Source organism: Pimephales promelas, chromosome 8, assembly GCF_988280905.1.
Source record: "Pimephales promelas chromosome 8, fPimPro1.hap1.1, whole genome shotgun sequence".
NCBI classification, from domain to species: Eukaryota; Metazoa; Chordata; class Actinopteri; order Cypriniformes; family Leuciscidae; genus Pimephales; species Pimephales promelas.
This window is the reverse complement of record NC_142776.1, coordinates 33,863,854-33,883,040: the sequence shown is the minus strand read 5'-3', so window position 1 is coordinate 33,883,040 and position 19,187 is coordinate 33,863,854. Positions and strand designations below refer to the sequence as shown.

At 39.4% G+C, this 19,187-nt stretch overlaps 1 protein-coding gene across 2 annotated transcripts; it reads right to left on the bottom strand.

Annotated features, from left to right (window-relative positions):
* Nucleotides 1-3,304: 3,304 nt before the first annotated feature.
* Nucleotides 3,305-12,641, bottom strand: LOC120494307 (potassium voltage-gated channel subfamily A member 2). Of its 2 annotated transcripts, none has more exons than XM_089134423.1 (3): nucleotides 12,450-12,641; nucleotides 11,026-11,283; nucleotides 3,305-9,125 (listed from the first exon to the last, which is right to left on the bottom strand). In XM_089134423.1, exon 3 carries the CDS (start codon nucleotides 8,985-8,987, stop codon nucleotides 7,503-7,505), a length of 1,485 nt encoding a protein of 494 aa, XP_088990549.1. In that variant the 5' UTR covers nucleotides 8,988-9,125; nucleotides 11,026-11,283; nucleotides 12,450-12,641; the 3' UTR covers nucleotides 3,305-7,502. The 2 variants fall into 2 exon arrangements, with proteins under 2 accessions (XP_088990549.1, XP_039549488.2); XM_039693554.2 differs by having other exon boundaries at nucleotides 11,026-11,279.
* Between the last annotated feature and the right edge of the window lie 6,546 nt (nucleotides 12,642-19,187).

Genomic DNA, 19,187 nt, shown 5'->3' with positions numbered 1-19,187 from the left:
TTATTGCAGGAGGGCGCAGACAGCGCTCCCTAGTGGCCTGGAGAGTCATTGCAGGAGGTGTCTTACACCCATGTGTAATGAATTTAATGTATAATTATTTACTTATGGAAGCATGTTTAAAAATGAGTGAGAACAAAAGTGTTATTTCAGTTTGTCCTTTGGCAGATTGTTTAGTATTTCTGTCTTTTTCTCTCTAGTGACATTCCCTCTGTAGTAGACATGCTGCTTGTACAGATATTGTGTGGTGCAGAAGATCTAGAGAGCCCTTGTGTTGTTGCACACTGCCCCTAGTGGACGAGAGCAAAAAATCAAGTGTTTACAAAAAGCCACTGATGCACTTTTATTGGATGCTTTTAGATCATTAATGTTTACATTAATGTTTGAAAAAAAAAAAAACATAAAAAACTGTCCTCATTTATGCATTTAAGTAAAAAAATAAGTCCTCTTAAAAATGAAAACTCTTACCTTTGATCTCAAACTATCTATAGTCTTTGGGTCTTATAAGTCTTTTTTTTTTTGGTTGCATTATTTAAATTCATGTTACCTTAACCAAATTGAATTATTATCTATGACATTTCTGTTGCTTTCCATAGGACAGATTCCCTGTGGGAGAGAGACTATGCTGAGCTTGCAGTTGGTGATGAAATATTAACTCATGAGGGATATTTTAAGACTTCTCACATCTCTGGTAGGTTACACGAATCATGCTGTACCTAACATCAATACAGCTTACATCACTAGACTCAGCAGGAGACACGGTCATATAGGTTTATGATGGAGGTTATAAATCTGAGGAGGTTTATGATTACAGAATAAAAGAAAAACTGGTTGGAGTTTCAACTCAGTCGGTCTCTGGGAAATCCTTTCCTTCTTTACCATATTCGGTCCCACTTTATATTAAGTGGCTTTATAAGTACTATGTACTTACATCTAAAAATAAGTACATAGTACTTGTATTGTAAAATACTTTTGCTGCTATTGAGGTGTGATACGGGTAAATGTAGGGACAGGTGTGGTGGTATGGGTAGGTATAAGGGAAGGGTCAACAATGTAATTACGTAAATTAATTTTACGTAAAGAGCTGTAATTACATGCAGGTATTTTTAAAATAGAAGTACAATGTAAAATCATGTATGTACACAACAAGTCCATTGTATCAAATTATTAATTTCAATGTTAGTACATAGTAGTTAAAGCCACTTAAGAGAAAGTGGGACCCCAAATTCTTTCCCATAGCGGCCCATTTATTTGTTTTGTTTTTATTTGTCAATATATCTTCCCCCATGGATTTATTCTTAATGTCTCAGTGATTTACTTGAGAAAATCCAGATTTTTTATTTTTTTTTTACAGAAAATAACTGACATACGCAACTTAATCCAACAGTATGTGGCATATCTGTGGTAAACAAACACAGCCGGTTAAGGCCGGTTAAGTATGACTCGACCTCCCTCCGGTTCACCAGTTTTCCATCTCTCAGGGTGGAGGGTGTGGCTCAGGAGCCCGTGTTCTTGGATCTGAGTCCAGGCCATATGGCAACTGAACACTTGGGAGCTGAAAGGAGATTTGAATACTGTCATTAGTGAAGTGTTGCATTATTAAATAAAATAGTTTTTCTTTTTCTAAACGAGATTACAAGCAGATATATATTAGTATGTTATTTCCAGGTTAGGGCTGGTATTCAGGTTAATTATACAGTATACATTGTAGAAACTATCAGAGTATATGTTTTGCAGATAAAAATAATAATCATACAATATGATGTAGTTTGTGGTTTTAGAAATGCAAAGCAATGCTTTGAAGCATTCTGAAATGGCTGTGTCAAATTTCACCCCCAAATCAAAAGGAAAAAAAAACTATTATTATTATGTTTATTATTCATATATACTGTATATATATATATATTTTTGCATTGTGAGGTTTTGTTATAGCAATTAAAGACAGCAGCAGATTAATATTTCAATTGTTTATAAATCGTTCCAGTATGATTGTAAGTATATATCCCGGTAATATTCGTTATACTAAATTTAATTTAATTTAATTAAAATGAAATTTTATTAAAAACAAAGAATCAAACAAACATCACGACCGGACCAGATGATTTTTGTAATGACAATTTGTCATAAAAATAAAATAAGTAAATGATTAATAAAAATGTTCTTAAAATAGTCTTGTATTGTAACTTTAAAAAAATGAAGTAACCTGGTAGCCTTAACATTTTAAGTTCATTGAAATGGAAAAATTGAGTTAATTTAATGAAGGAGATTGATTTAATCATCAGAAACTCAAAATATTATGTTATCTGAACCAGATAAATTAAGTTGATTTGACAAAAGAAAAAAATGTTGTGATTACAAATCATGAAAATATTTTTTTTACAGTGTACATGACCCAGCCATTAATTTGTGAGATTCACCAATACAACCAAAAATATAATCTTGATCGATGTGAAAATATACATGCATTATATTTCAGGGCACTGCCTTTAGAGGGCATCTATGCTCTCCTTTTCAATGAAACATTAACTCAGGCAGCACCAGCACACAGAGGGATTGAGATTTCCACAATTTTAATTCTGTATTTATAGCCTTGTAGCAATGCTTCAGTAAGATGAGCAAGAATATCTTTTTTATAACCTATGCAAATAGATTCCTGACCCCATTGAGTGTCAGTCCACATTCATAAAAGTGATAAAACTGAAACGTATTCAATACCCATATTTTTTCATATGAATTGGGCGAGTTAGGAATGATTTTCTGGCGAACAAATAACCTAACCATAGGTGTCATATTTAATCCCGCACCTCCCACTCCCCTGTCATCTGAACATTTTGTCCTCCTCCTATTGTCACTTAGACACACAAATTCTCTCTTTCTCACCTTCCGCGTCCAACTCTCTAAGGCTTATGCCAATATACATTGACAGTCTTTATACACCAGACTTGTATATAGCGTCCTCTTAGACACTCATACAGTTCCCCATGAATTTTGCTCCCAAAGAAATGTCTATTTTTAGCATACTCTCATCACTGTGCAGAAGACTATACGCTGAGCACTTAAAGCGGAAATGAAATCAAAGATGCTACCAGGCACCTTTCCCTGAATGGTTTCAAGCTACCATCTTTTCCTCTAGATGAGCTAATAATATCGACATCAAAAAGCTTCTAGTGTTCTAGAAACAGCTGCATTGCTGTCATTATTGCCTTTACTAAAATTATCTGCAAAATAGTAGCTCTGAGCAACTCTATGACATTTAGACAATGCACGACAACATGGGAGATCCATTGAAAGGAACAAGCAACACAGCTTTTGGGTTTCATTTATCATCTTCATTGTTGTATTTGCTTTAAGACAGTTTTGATCATTTGGAAGGGTTATATGCATGTCCATAGATTGTCCACTGGTTGTGCTTGTAAAGTGCATCTTTTACATCCAGAAACACTGAAGACATTTAGTTTTTTTCAGTGCTTTACCTCCTAAAAAACATAGCTGCGTTATAGTGAATATTATTGACCGGATCACACTAACAGGAATGTAAAACATTCAGTGTGTTGGGGGTTGTCCTTAACAGCCAAAATGGGTTGAAATAGGTTACATTCAGCTCTCTGCCAATTGAGGTGTTTGTGTAAGTCTAGACTCCCTTTGTCTGGCTGTTGAGCACAGGCTATAGGGTCTGAAGAGCTTTACAGATACACACACACACACACACGCACACACACACACACACACACACACGCACACTGTATTGCATAACTAAGCAATAGGAGAGACTTTCTTTCTGTCTTTGCAGTCTCAATCACATGGGATGGACAGATGCAGGGCTCGTCTCAATCACAGCAGCCTACTCATATACTCAAGGCCAAAGGCATTCAAAGCATGGTACGTGTTCTTCAATTGGTGTAAATCTGTGTGTTAAATGTAATATAATAATAGTAATAGAGCTTTACTGAAAGGTGGTTTTATGGTTATATAGTTTTGATTGAATTTGGCCATTAAAAATATAGCTCACCCAAAAATGACAATTAGCCCATGATTTACTCACCCTGAAGCCATCCTAGGCCTAGGTTTTTTTGGGAAGTGCATACATCCGTGATAAAAGTGCTTGAATCGGGTTTGGGGGGTTAATAAAGGCCTTCTGAAGTTAAATGATGCGTTTGTGTAAGAAAAATATCTATATTTAAAAATGTATCGACTAAAATAACACTTCGACTTGCGCCAAAACTTGGCAATAGAGTGCCGAAGTTACGACCTCACTTTGTAGGCCAAACCGCGGAAGTGAGTTAGCATTTCAGCACTCCCGTTCCCTCGCTCTAAAGTCTATGGGTTTTTTAAATTGTTTTTTGCTAAATCGCCTGAAATAAGGTCTGTGGTTAACAAACCCTCTAAATATTTTCACGTTTTGTTCTATGACATAAAACTCACAGTTATAACCTGCTTGTGTGTTTTTAAAAACTTTAAATAGGCTTTATATAGGATTAGCTTATAAAGATTATCTTTATAGATAAAAAGTGTAAAGGTCACAACTCTTTGTTATACACAGATCTTATTTTCTCGATTTTCCAAAAGTCTATGGGGAAAATGCATAGCTTTTCGATCGAGGGAACCCATGCGCCGCTAGCTTCCGAGTTGTCGTACAAAGTGACGTCGGCACTCTATGGCGATGTATGATGTAGAAGTAGCGTAAGATTCGACGCCTCACGCGGTTCAAACATACAGGGCTGGGGAACCGCGTTCGTCATTACTTTGTGCGTCAAGTTCAAGTGTTACTCACTTGCGTACGGCCGTCTACCGGAAGCTAGTTATTTTAGTCAAAAAAGTTTTAAATATGGATATTTTTCTTACACGAACGCATCGCTTAACTTCAGAAGGCCTTTATTAACCCTCCAGAGTCGTTTCGAGAACTTTTATCACGGATGGATGCATGCACTTATATTAAATTATAATGTAATTTTCATTTTTTGGGTGAACTACTGTATCGCTTTTTCTCTCCCCCCTATCATTTTTTAAAACAAAAACACTGTGAAGACAAAATAATTGATTGCATAAGTTGATGTACATCCTTCTAAACCGTGGCAATGCATGGATTGATTATAAGATGCTTACAAATATGATCTTGTGACATTCAATGCTGTCATTTAGCCTTTCAAATGACATTTAGAAAATCAACACACAATGCAAACGTAATGCGAGAAGCGGGTGCACCTGCAAGCTAAGCAATGACTGCGGATTTCCAGTGTTTCACAGATGTGAAAAAAAATAACCCTGTTATAACCCTGACATTTGGCACAGCCAGGTCTAGCGCCAAAATCACAATATATGTTATTGCCACACATTAAATATGAAGTTACATTGACAATGTGTATTAGGATGATACATCTGATTCACCAACAGAATACTGTCCAATGTCATGCATAGAAAACCTACTGTTTGCCTGCATTAAAGCTGAGGTGTGTAATTTCTGCTCTCCTAATGGAGTTACCAAAATTATATTTTAAAAACAGGCCTTCTAATCTGCATTGCTCAGACAGCCAGATCATTTCACACTAGTATCACACCATTGGTTGAGTCAATTTTGTGGTGTTGGTCTGCTTAAAGGGAGCAAAGATATGGTAAATCAGACCATGAAGGGATTAATTACAGCTTAGATCAAATAAATTAACACACACTTTAGCTTTAAAGCATCCAAACAAGTTTAGTACATATTTTAGGCACTGGCTATGCACCGTATGGTGACATTCGATTTCATACACTTTGTTAAACCTACCCCAACTGTGCGCATTGCAGTGATATCTATACTCTGAATTAAAACAAGATAACATAATTAGCAGCAGCTGTGAATGCAGTATCTGCATCTAAATAAGCAGCATCGGCACATACAGTTTGCCAAAAAAAAAATAGAGACGAAGACAAAGGCACCTGCAGCCCAGGTGAGATACTGAAATAGATGTGGGTGAGAAACCTAAGAGTGCACAGTCATGTGCCACATCAAATAATGGAGTCAAATCTTCAATCCATCCATAAGCAGTCAAATTTTGTGTCTAAACAGAAGCATGAAAACAATAAGATGCTTGAGATAATGGCTATACTTGATACAATATAGTGGCTACACTGCCTCAATATAGGCTATACTTTATACTTTTAACTTTTGTCGAAGGTCAATCAAAAGTAGACAATATTGACTTGCATTGTTTCCAAAGCTCTCTGCTGATTCATTGTAAGCGATAAAACAGTCTTTAAAGCAAGAGACAAGAAACCTGTGTAAGCCTGTAGATCTAGATTTCAAGGTCACCTGAAACTAAGACAATCAATGTCCCAGCAATCAATGCCCTAATGCTGCACTGTCTGTCCAAATGCAATGCTGAGTGTCTTTTTATAGATCCACTTGCAAAACAAAACCTGAAAAAAGCACCTTTGGATCACAATTAAACAGATAAAAATAGATGAACCTGTATATATATTTACAGATCAAGATACATATTGTCGTAACATCTAGCTAAGTTTCCGTATATCACTTTCTCTTGAGCTGAAAATCCATGCCATGAGGATTGAGGCCATGCAACACTATAATACCAGTGTTTTTTCTCGATCCAAGCCAGTAAAAGAAAAGACTACAGTGCTACAAATGTGCTAGGGGACATTAAAGTGTGAACTACAATATGGCTCATTAAGTTATTTGAATATCAACTACATTTTGGACTATCTCTGCAGCTCACATAATATATACACTGAATGGTATCCTCTTACACGCAATACATCAAGCATTTTTTTTTTCCTCTGTGGCACTAGGGTGTTATTTTGCTTATTTTTCATTTAGCATGTTCAGTATTCTCTCTATCCTGGAGAACTTCAATTAAAAATGGTGATATGAGATGAGAAAAGAAAAGCCGTTGAACAACAGACACAGACACTGTAGACTAAAAATAACATAAATATGACATGTGGAGACATTCATCTTGTCTTCAAAAGCTTTGCAGAAGGATAGTAGATACAAGTGTTGTCCATACATATGTATTTTGGATCCACACACAGAAGCAGACCGCTTCAATGACATTCCCAGCTGATCACTATCACAACAATCAAAATAATAGACAACCGTCTTGACTATGTGAGTATTGGTGTTCTTAACAAGCAGCATCAGAGTGGATGAAACTTCTGTGAGTATTCTTTGTATCATATACGTGAACTGCATGGCAAACCTTTTTTAACAGCAGATGAAGCACACAAAAGACGTTTCTTTGGCGAAGCTTGGCTTTGAGAGTAAGATGTTGACTGAAATATATTGACACTCATGTGCTGTTTATTTGTGTTCCACAGTTCCATATAAATACTTGGCTTCGGGATAAGGTCTTGGATGATGTAGATGGCTCCATGCGAACACTGATGAATACTTGGATTGTGGACGGATCTGGATGCACGGTTTCAATGAGGTATTGGAGATCAAATCCTCCTTCGAACACAGTTTACTAGTCCTTTTTCAATTCAAGTTGGATCTGCTCCCCAAATGACTAGACATCTGTCAGCATTTTTTTGATATTAACATAATTTGTATCGGCTAAAGTGCAATTGGCTGTCTTGAGGTTCTCGTCCTGAATGTCCTCGTTGCTGTTGTTGACGCCTTCTTGGATCTCAAGGTAGTCGGACTTGCTGATGGTGGATCCGCTTCGACTTCCCTTCAGGTCTTCTTGGGAATCGGCTTTGAGGGCGCTAACCTGGAGATACTGCGCTTGCTCTTCACCTTCTGTTTCCCGATGGTAGAAGTAGTTGAAGTTTGAGACGATGACGGGCACTGGGAGGGCAATGGTCAAGACGCCAGCGATGGCACAGAGAGATCCGACAATTTTCCCCCCGATGGTCGTGGGCACCATATCTCCATAACCGACGGTTGTCATGGTGACCACGGCCCACCAGAAGGCATCCGGGATGCTGTAGAACTGCGACTCGGGTTCGTCAGCTTCTGCGAAGTAGACCGCGCTAGAAAAGAGGATGACTCCGATGAAGAGGAAGAAGATGAGTAAACCTAATTCTCTCATGCTGGCTTTGAGTGTTTGGCCAAGAATCTGAAGTCCCTTTGAGTGCCGGGAAAGTTTGAAGATTCTGAAGACTCGTACGAGTCTTATAACCCTCAGAATGGCAAGAGACATGGCTTGTTGCCCTTGCGGCTCGTCTTCCGCTTCCGTCTCCGCCAGCTCCGTTCCCAGCGTAATGAAGTAAGGAATGATGGCCACCACGTCAATCATGTTCATTATGTTCACAAAGAAGCTGGCTTTACTAGGGCAGGCAAAAAAGCGCACCAGGAACTCAAAGGAGAACCAGATGATGCATAGCGTCTCTAGAATGAAGAAAGGGTCCGTGAAGTAGTCGGATGTGTAAGCGGTCGTGATGTTACTGCTGGCGGTGGGGGCTTTGCTGATCTCCTCCTCATCGCTGTGGAAGATGGGCAATGTTTCCAGGCAGAAGCTGACAATGGAGATAAGGATGACCATGACTGATATGATCGCTATAATCCTGGCTGGCCCAGAACTTTCTGGATACTCGAACAGCAACCAGACCTGCTTCTGAAACTCATTTTCGGGCAACGGCCTCTCCTCCTCCTTGATAAAACCCTCGTCCTCCCTGAATAACTCGATCGCTTCATCTCCGAGCTCATAAAAACGGATCTCCTCCGAGAACACGTCCAAAGTGACATTGACGGGTCTCCGCAACCGTCCGCCCGATTGATAATAATAGAGGATGGCGTCGAAGCTGGGTCGGCTTCTGTCAAAAAAATACTCGTTCCTCAGCGGGTCAAAGTACCTCATGCGCTTCTTGGGGTCCCCCAGCAATGTTTCGGGAAATTGCGAAAGGGTCTTGAGCTGCGTCTCGAAACGCAGACCCGAGATGTTGATGACCACTCGCTCGCAGCAGTCCTGCTCTGTCCCGGGGTCATAGTCCTGAGGAAGACCAGGGTGTGCTGCCGCCTCATCCGAGGGGTCGCCCGTGGCCACAGTCATAATGCAGGAGGGTGAGGCCTGCACTTTTCACCGAGGCAGGGCACCACAGGGTGGGGAAATGCAGGGTGGGGATCCACACAGAAGAGGGGTTGACACCGTAGAGCACTAAGGGCCACAGCGTGCTACTGGATGGGTCGACTGAAAGACAACAAAGACAACACGCGGGTATCTTTAATATTGTGTCCCAGTAAATAAGTAATGACAACATATGTTTTTACAGTGCTTTAAAAGACAAGTTCGGTATTTCACAATTAAAGCCCTGTTTTAAGATCGTCCCTGATGAAATAGAATAGTTAAGATTGTTTTTTAGTCAAATGCTCCTGTCACGAGAATTTTTGGATTCTGTGTTAGCACCAACCCTACCGCCCCCCCACCCCCTCCACCTTTACAATGGTAGCATAGGTGCACTCGAACAATCATTCATAAAAACGCATAACTTTAGTTTACAAAGACGTGAAACTCACCGAGTGGTCTGGGGCGTTCACTGATATGCTCACACAAAAATCGCTGCAAAAGATGCTTTCCAACAGGTTTTATCGTAGTTTTTGTCCGACTTCATTTTCTTCCTGTTTTCGGTCGAAGTCCACAGTAGTAAATTGTCGAGTTCACGTGCGCGATCATTGGTAACTAGATAACTAAGGATCGCGCACGTGAACTCGACAATCGACTACTGTGGACTTCGACCAAAAACAGGAAGAAAATGGACTTGGACAAAAACTACGATAAAACCTGTTGGAAAGCATATTTTGCAGCGATTTTTGTGTGAGCATATCAGTGAACGCCCCAGACCACTCGGTGAGTTTCACGTCTTTGTAAACTAAAGTTTTATGCGTTTTAATGAATGATTGTTCGAGTGCACCTATGCTTTCATTATAAAGGTGGGGGGGGGGTGCTAACACAGAATCCAAAAATTCTTGTGACAGGAGCATTTGACTAAAAAAACAATCTTAACTATTCTATTTCATCAGGGACGATCTTAAAACAGGGCTTTAATTGTAAAATACCGAACTTGTCCTTTAACTAATCAAAAGAAGCTAAGCATTAAGTCATACAAGATTCAACTAATTTTTTAAACATCCAAGTAAGAATTTAGTACAAATCTGCAATTTTTATTTTTTTTACAGTGCACAAAGGCTTTCTGCAACAAAAGAAGAGTGAATACAGGTACTGATACACTTTCTGATAATGTAATGCGCCAGTGTTTAAAAATAGAATGCAAAACATCACATTATAATTTTAGAATAAGTGTTTTTATACATTTAATATTTAGTCTATATACTGCATTGTGAGTTTGCCTACTTTCACTCTAAAGGAAAAAAGAACTTTTTTCTTTTTTAGTAAAAAGTAAAGGATAAAATATTTATGATGAAGTTTCTTGGACTGAAACGGCTAAATCTTCTGCATTTTTTTTTTATGAATTATGTTTATGATAATACAAGTATGTCCCTAGTATAGTAATTATGAGAGACACATGCCATAAAAAATTGCAAAGCGTTAGGCGATCTAAAAATATAGCGCACAATTTATATAGAACAGCATGTTTAGTTATACATTCACATGCCAAGTTCCTTGGTCATCAAAAAGAATCGAAATATAGTGAAACTCTGCGTCATATCCATTGACATATAACGGCATCTCTCACAGTGCTATCATCTAAAAAAGGCCCTTCTCTAGGAGACATGCACATCCTATATAACTATGCTGCATTCATGCAGCGTGCAAGTGTGTGTCCACCATCCCTTTCTCTTTTTTCATGAAATACCTGAACATTTAAAGAACCGCATATAGCATGCTGTTCATACATATTTGCTGTAATGTTGCGTGTCCCAAACGGTGGCAGCATGCTCTAAAATATTCAGCAGAAGCAGCCTATGAAATATTAAACTGCAAGAAAATACATTTTAGGCTAAACTAAGGACTTGGTGATCCCTCCACATTATATAATACATATATAATCTATCAAACAGACATAAACATAGCAAATAAATGAATAATAAAGCTTCCATATATTCAATAGTCCAGAACTGAGACATTTTACCTGCTTGGATAAACTTGTAAATCACTCCTGTGGTTCCTCAGGTTCCCAGAAGTCACGACAGCCTTCTCGAAGTGAGGGTGGCAATCCGGCGTCTGTGTGACCGATGAAAACGACAAACTCATCAGATTCCTTAAATTCTGACTGCTACTGTCCGCTGAAGCTCTCGGCACACCGGCGTATTGTGCATAACGGGGCAGGCAGGGAGGAGGGGCAGAGAGGTACAGTATGCGGGTGTGTCCTCATCTACCCCAAAGCTTCCTCAACGCAGGTTTTTTGAGAAGGACACCGAGGAAAGAACAGGAAAAAAGAATATGATGCAAATGAAGGGCGGTCACTTCATTTCACATTTAAGGAGGAATTAAGAAGGTCGCCACAGTCTTTGCTAGACAAGTTGCAACAAACGACAGTAGAGGTGAATGTGAAACATTTGCAGAAGGCACAGGTCAGGCTTGTCCTGTTAGTAAGTAATGGTCTTTCAGTGATCACATCCATTAAATGGGCAGGCAATGCGGTACATTAATGGGAATGCTCTTTGTGAGTGACTGATAAACTAATTGAGCAACTTATGAGGGTCAATGACAAAGCAAGATTATATTTATTTTCTTGAGTACGTGATTTAAAAAGGTTTCAGACCTATTTCAGTTCAAATATATAGATAGACAGATGTATAATAAGTACATGCAGTTATTTAATATTAATCAGTACTTATTAAGTAAGTACAATGCAACTACGTCACCTTAAATTAAAGTGTAACCATATATAACTATATGAATAGTCAAGAAGTTTTCTATTTGATCTGAACAAATAAACTAAACATTAATTTATTTATTTCTGTCAAATGACAAAGTTGGTTAGACCCGACTGACTTTGAGTTGGGAGACAAAAGTTTTTTCCAAGTATTATTAGACTATTAGATTTCCCCCAAATTACAAATAATTATAAAAGAATATAAAAATATTTTCAGGCTTAATTTTAAAAACAATCTCTGGACAGTTTTTATATATATATTTTTTCTTTAAGCTGCATAATAATCTCTAAATGACCATTAACTTAGAGACTGAATGTTCATAGAATAGTGTGTTTGAGTGATTGTCTGTATGAATTGTTGAACTAATTGAACTAAAATAAATGATTAATATTGTAGCATCATCTCTGAATGACAAGTGATGACGCATTCACTGTAAAACGTGCTGTCTGGTATCCTAAACTTGTATATTAATAGTTTTAATCAAGCCAATTATCATTAGGTTGAATCAAGGGTTAGATATAGTAGAAAAATGAACCAGCTGCACCTCACCACTTTTAAAAATGATTGTTATACAGGAAAAACAAATTCTATCACGTTGTCATGTTGACAGGGGAACAGATGCAAAACATTAAACATAAGAAGTCTGCAGCGACAGACATCTCGAATCTCTTCCTACCTGTCCGTCTACCTCGTTTGCCGACGTCTCAGTAGTTGTGTCATTATGTTCACGCAACAAAGCCATTAGTCAGCTAACGTTAGTTAAAGCGTTATATGGAATCTGCAGTCAATCGTTGCTGTGCATACCAAGAGACTCTTGGATTACCGTCCGCGCTACCACTCCTCACTTTATCCGCAGAGTGGGCAGTTTAAAGGGGACGCGTCACGCCTGGTGTTTCCACGACCCGCACTGTCAAAATGCTTTTCATTTTTTACGGAAAACAAACGTAAAATGTATATTGATATTCTATAAGACAATACGTGCTCTTTCTTTTGTTTTTGTCTCTCACAGTTGCTTGCTAGTAGCCAAATATGATGCTTCTTAAAAATTATGCAGTGCAATTATGCTATCTATCTATCTATCTATCTATCTATCTATCTATCTATCTATCTATCTATCTATCTATCTATCTATCTATCTATCTATCTATCTATCTATCTATCTATCTATCTATCTATCTATCTATCTATCTATCTATATATAATGTGTGTATATAGCCTACCTTCTACGTACCATTTTTATAATAATGTACTGTTTACTGCATACTGCACACTATACAGTACCTGCCCTATTGTGGAATTGTTTCTAGTATGCAATTATGTACAGATGTGATATACTGTAGGTATCTGTGTATTCCATGACTATTGTAAATCTTCATAGGCTGTATGCACAATGCGCATACTTTATATACTGCAGAAATTGTTTTCCGAACAGCTGTAGAGTAAAATTTTGACCTTTCTGTCCACCCATGAAGCAGAGGTATTTTTACACTGATCGGATATTAGGGTTGAGGCATTGAAACCACTGACAGAAAACACTAAAAACACTGTCTTACTGCTATAACAAAAGGAACAGATTTAAATCAGTAAGGGACCTTTTTCTTCCAGGTTACAGCTCATGCAATACTGCATTCATTTCACTGTGAAATTTGATTAATTAATTTCAATTTTGTTGCAGTCATTTCCACACTTGTTTTACAAATGATCAACCTATAGATATCATTGCAAAAGAATGATTTGTTATTTGATATCAGTTTAATTTCCTTTACCGCAGTGGTTGAATTCTCTGTGCTTTCAAGGGATGATTTTTCATAGAAATTGTGCTGAGGGGTTTGTGACAGGCTCATCGCTGTTTGTTTTATAGCCAGAGCCTGCGTGTCAATCATGCACACATGTTCAGGAAATCTCTTTGACTGCTGAGCCATTATTCATGAGAGAGCCAATTCAATGGAGTGTTCTTGCACTTCGCCTTGCGTTAGTTCACATGTTTTAATTAAAACTGAGAGGTTCGTGTAATTCTGTGCTTGGGTGAGATGTGTTCAATACTGGCCAATAAGAGGAGACGCAAGCCCCATTGATCCTGGGTTAATCTAGAAGCCCTCTCACAGTCACACAAATATACATGCTCAGTCACAAGGAACAATGCAGTCGATCTATAGTAGTTGAGTTAAGAGTGGTGGTAAGGAAAAGCTTTTAAGGCTATTAAAAATTGCTCCATCCTGTCTGCATGTGGTGCTTAGAGCTGACGAACAGGATCAGGAGTGAAGACAGATTTGCTGCGTTTATCAAATTTCCCTTTATTTTATATTCACTTTATCTTTATCTTTAATGGTGTGATGCAGAGAAAAACAGATTTTGCCACTGCAGATGTTAAATTGGCCTAGAAATGCTTTCTAACAACAACAAAAAAGCTTTTTAGCTTGCAAATAAATAAATACACTCACCTAAAGGATTATTAGGAACACCATAATACTGTGTTCGACCCCCTTCATCAGATGATGGGTACACGGTGGCCATAAAGGGATGGACATGGTCATCCAATGCCCAACTGGCACTAAGTGGCCTAAAGTGTGCCAAGAAAACACCCCCCAAACCATTACACCACCACCACCAGCCTGCACAGTGGTAACAAGGCATGATGGATCCATGTTCTCATTCTGTTTACGCCAAATTCTGACTCTACCATCTGAATTTCTCAACAGAAATCGAGACTCATCAGACCAGGCAACATTTTTCCAGTCTTCAACTGTCCAACTTTGGTGAGCTCTTGCAAATTGTCGCCTCTTTTTCCTATTTGTAGTGGAGATGAGTGGTACCCGGTGGGGTCTTCTACTGTTGTAGCCCATCCGCCTCAAGGTTGTGCGTGTTGTGGCTTCACAAATGCTTTGCTACATACCTCGGTTGTAACGAGTGGTTATTTCGGTCAAAGTTGCTTTTCTATCAGCTTGAGTCAGGGGCTTTAAAAGATTAGATTATGTAAAATCAAATATACTCTGATTTGAATGTGATAACAGTAATAGTAGCCAATCATCTGTGCGAACTAAGTCATGTGACTTGTCAGTTCACACAATGGAGGAAAACGTTTTGGAAGATGCTTATATGATGCTTAAACACTTTACTTAAGTCTCTGCTTTAAGGGATAGTTCACCCAAAAATGAAAATTCTTTCATCATTTACTCACCCTCAAGTTGTTCAAAACCTGTACGAGTTTGTCTTCTGCTCAACACAAAAGAAGGTATTTTGAAGAAGGTTGGTAACCAAACTGTTAATGGACCGCAATGACTTCCATAGTATTTTTTTTCTATAGCCAATGGGGTCCATCAACTGTTTGGTTAGTCATATTCTTCAAAATATCTTCTTTTATGTTCAGTAGAAGAAAAACAATTCATACAGGTTTGAAACAACTTGAGGGTGAGTAAATAATGACAGAATTTAGTTTTTTTGGTGAACTACCACTAAGTGGATTTGTTCAGTGTTTTTTTAACGAATCAATTCAATGACACATATTATGTAAACTTGGACAACAAATGAAAGACTGCTAACATAAAGATCTTTAATCTGGAGAAATGGTCACTGAATCAGTGCACAAATCTGAACAATATTTTGTTAAATGGATTCAAAAGACTCAAGTTACTAGGGTAACTTTCTTTGTGTTTGTTGCCAAAACAAAAAATATTGAGTTTTATAATGAATAATTTAATAAATCTTAAGTGTCTGAGTGATTCTTCATTGTTTTTCAGCACTGCTTGAGTTTGAGCCAGGAGGTTGCAGATACTGGCAGGAATCCAGGACCCAGAATCAGCTCAAGGTCACTTTCACACTGCAGCAGATCCATTCCAACCTGCAGCGACACTCCCCCATACAGATATGGACAATGACATTACAACTTGTTTAACTGCGTGTAATGGAGAAAAGAAACAACTCTTGCACAATGAATAGTTATTTGTCTTCATGCCATATTACACACACAATAATATAATACTATTTGCAGTTACCTTAAAATCACATTCGGATTATCAAGACACAATTTTGTGAACAAAACTAGATTATGAAAGCCAATGTATACAGAGACAGTCTCCACTCTTACATTCTGCCATCATTCGATGGTGGTCCTCTTGTTACTATGGCGACAGGCACCTAGAGCCCCTCCACAGACAGATTGGAGGGGATGAGAGCTGTGATGACATCACACCGACTGAGGAATCACTGGCTTTGGGCCACATATGAGATATCATGCCTGCAGGGTTTTCTAAATGATCCACAACTGAGGCGGAAAGAAAGAGCCATGACTCAGTGTTTAATGGACATCCTCATGAAGTAAGATGATTGTATTTAAAGGGATAGTTCACCCAGAAATGAAAATTCTGTTATATGTTGTTCCAAACCTGTAAGACTTTTGTTCATCAAATCTTTTTGATGAAATCTGAGAGCTTTCTGTCTATCCATTGACGGCTACGCAACTACCACTTTGACGCTTTAGAAGTTCATTAAGACATCGTAGAACTAATCCATATGAATTGAGTGGTTTAGTAAAATGTTCTGAAGAGACTCGATAGCTTTATATGACGAACAGATTTAATTTAGACTTTTATTCACAGTTCACACCTGGAGGTGGGTTCTTTTATCTTGGGCCAGAAAGCAACTGCCCAACCAGAAGACTGAACCAGAGTACACAACTGTTCCCTTCTAAAAGACAGGAGTGAGTAATGGCTCCCCATTAAACCATTTTGAAGAGCTTCCTTATTGACCTTCACCTTTCTCAACTTATAAGCTATTTATCTGTTTTTGTATTGTCAGTATTGACCTTCTGTTCCCGTTGTACATTGTCATGAAACGGAAAGGATTCACACAGGTAAAGTAAATAACAGGTTTATTTGCAGAAGTATGAGGAGTAAGTAAAAGGAGGAATTCTGTAGTGAGAAGGAAGGATTAATGGTATGTGACATCATTGATCTGTCTCTGTAATGCGAAGGGACCGATATAGCGAGGTCTCAGCTTACAGCAGGGCAGTCGAAGATGGATATACTTGGTTGAAAGCCAGACCTTTTACCCTGGATGGTATCAGGGTGTCGCTAATCTTCTTGCTCGCCAAACTCGGGAGATAAACTGAGGGCCGAAGTCTGAGGCGATGTCATCGGGAACTCCAAACTGACGAAAGAGTTGCTGGAAGTGGCTTTCGGCCATCTCGAAGGCAGTAGGCAGTCCCTTTCGTGGGATTAATTTACAGGCTTTGGAGAAGTGATCCTCTATGAAGAGGATGCAGGTGTGAGACTTAGAGGATGGGAGGTCGGTGATGAAGTCCACTTCAATATGTGACCAGGGTCGGTTGGGAATGGAAGATGACGGGGAACTTTGGATATGGCGCAGACTGAGCAACTCTGAACATATCGGGAGACTTCCTGGGTTATATTGGGCCACTAGTAGCGATTGCTGATGAGTGAGAGGGTTTTCTGGCTGCCTGGGTGTCCAGAGCCCGGTTATGTGTGGACTGAGTCCACGAAGGACAGACGGAGATGATTGGGCACAAAGGTCCTTTCCCCAGGTCCTCCCGACGGAGCAGGTTCTGACTGTGTGGCTTGGGTGATGTGATCATCGAGTGACCACTGGATTGGGCTAACGATGATGGCTGGAGGGAGAATGGGTTCAGGAGGTGCGGTAATGGATTCAGGATGGCATAACTGGGATCGTGCATCTGCCCTGCCACTGAGATAGCACAGCACCTACCCCATTGGTGGAGGCGTCCACCTTGACGATGAAGGGGAGATCCGGATTGGGATGAACAAGGGTAGGAGCTGTAATGAAGGCGTCTTCAAGTTGCTAGAATGCGGTGTTGGCTTCAGAGCTCCAGGACAGAGACTTGGCCCCACTCAGCAATAAGGAGGTGAAGTGATGAGGTTAGTTTTCTGAAGCCATTGATGAATCGACATTAGAAGTTGGCGAATCCCAGGAAGCGTTGGAGTTCCTTGATGGAAGTTGGTAGTGGCCAGTTCTCCACCGTCTCTACCCTGGTCCATCTTTATGCCGTGTTGATGATGACGTACCCGAGGAAGTGGACTGTGTCACGGTGGAACTCATATTTTTCGAGTTTCAAGAAGAGATTTAACTTACGAAGCTTCTGTAGGACCTGCGTGACATTGGTGGTGATGGTCGGCCAGGTTCCGGGAATAGATGAGAATATTGTCTATATACAGGGTGAAAAAGCGATGAAGGTATTCCCGGAATAGGAAGAGGGTAGCGAAAATTGACAGTTTGAGAGTACAATAATCGATGCAGGGGCGCAAGCCTCTGTCCCACAAAGAAGAAACTCGAAGCGGCAGGGGAGGTAGATGGACAGATGAACTCCTGCTGATGAGCCTCGTCAATGTACTCCTACGTGGCCTTTAGTTCTGGGATGGACAGTGGATAGATTTTACCACGTGGTAGGGTGGCCCCAGGCAGCAGGTTGATCGCACAGTCCCATCGCAGATGAGGTGGTAGCATGATCGCCAACTGCTTGAAGACATCCTGGAACGCCCGGTATGCAAGGGGGATTTTAGGCTGTGCTGTGGTGTGGTGGTCAGACTCTCAATGGAAGTTAAACAAAGATTCACTTTGGTTGAAGGTTGATCACAGATTGAGATCGATGACTGAAGATGGATGCAGGAACCAGATGGCTGAGGGTAAATAGTTTAGGAAGATATCACAAAGGTGAGGAGTCATGTAGTGTTCTCTGAAGGAACGACGAGTGAGACAAGTAATATAGTTTTGCGTGATGATTGGTGATAGGTGATGGTGATTAGTACTCTGGTGACTGGGAACAAGTGGGTGGAGTATAGAGGCCTAGTGCTGTCGATGTTGACTCTGTGACAGTACACGGCCGAAGTGGACGGCGACGGCCTCTGCCTCTCTGGGCTGGACGGTTGGGATGAGCATTATGGAAGTCGTGCACCAGTGAAGGGTCCAGAATGTCATCACGAGCGACTCATGACCTTGAACACAAAGCTTTATTTCAAGTCAAGTTTTTTTTCTTTTAACTTCGGACCTTATGGATTATAAAGTCTGTTCTCTGAGTTTACAGTATCATCAAGGGTAGACCTCTAATGCGCTCCCAGAGTCTCCCTTTAATTTCACACTTCATTTCCTGTTCAGCCCACAGCCATAAATACCACTGTCTGTGACACAATGGAAAATTAAGTTTTTATGGTTGCGTTGACATTTTTTTTGGGGGGGGGGGGGGGGGGTTATGATTAGGCACATTTTTCACCCAAATTCTCTTTACTGCAATGCAATGCAATGCAAAAAAAGAATTTATGTAATAAGAAATTCATCATTAAATTGCATTTAAGAATTTGTTGTTCAATTTATGATGATAAAATTGTGTGAATCTTTTGTGAATTCATTCATAAATAAATAAACATGAGAAATTGGGTGGGAAATG

Bases quoted from the DNA above. Each gene is read 5' to 3' on its own strand.
- LOC120494307 (XM_089134423.1), bottom strand. From the start codon at position 8,987: ATGACTGTGGCCACGGGCGACCCCTCGGATGAGGCGGCAGCACACCCT.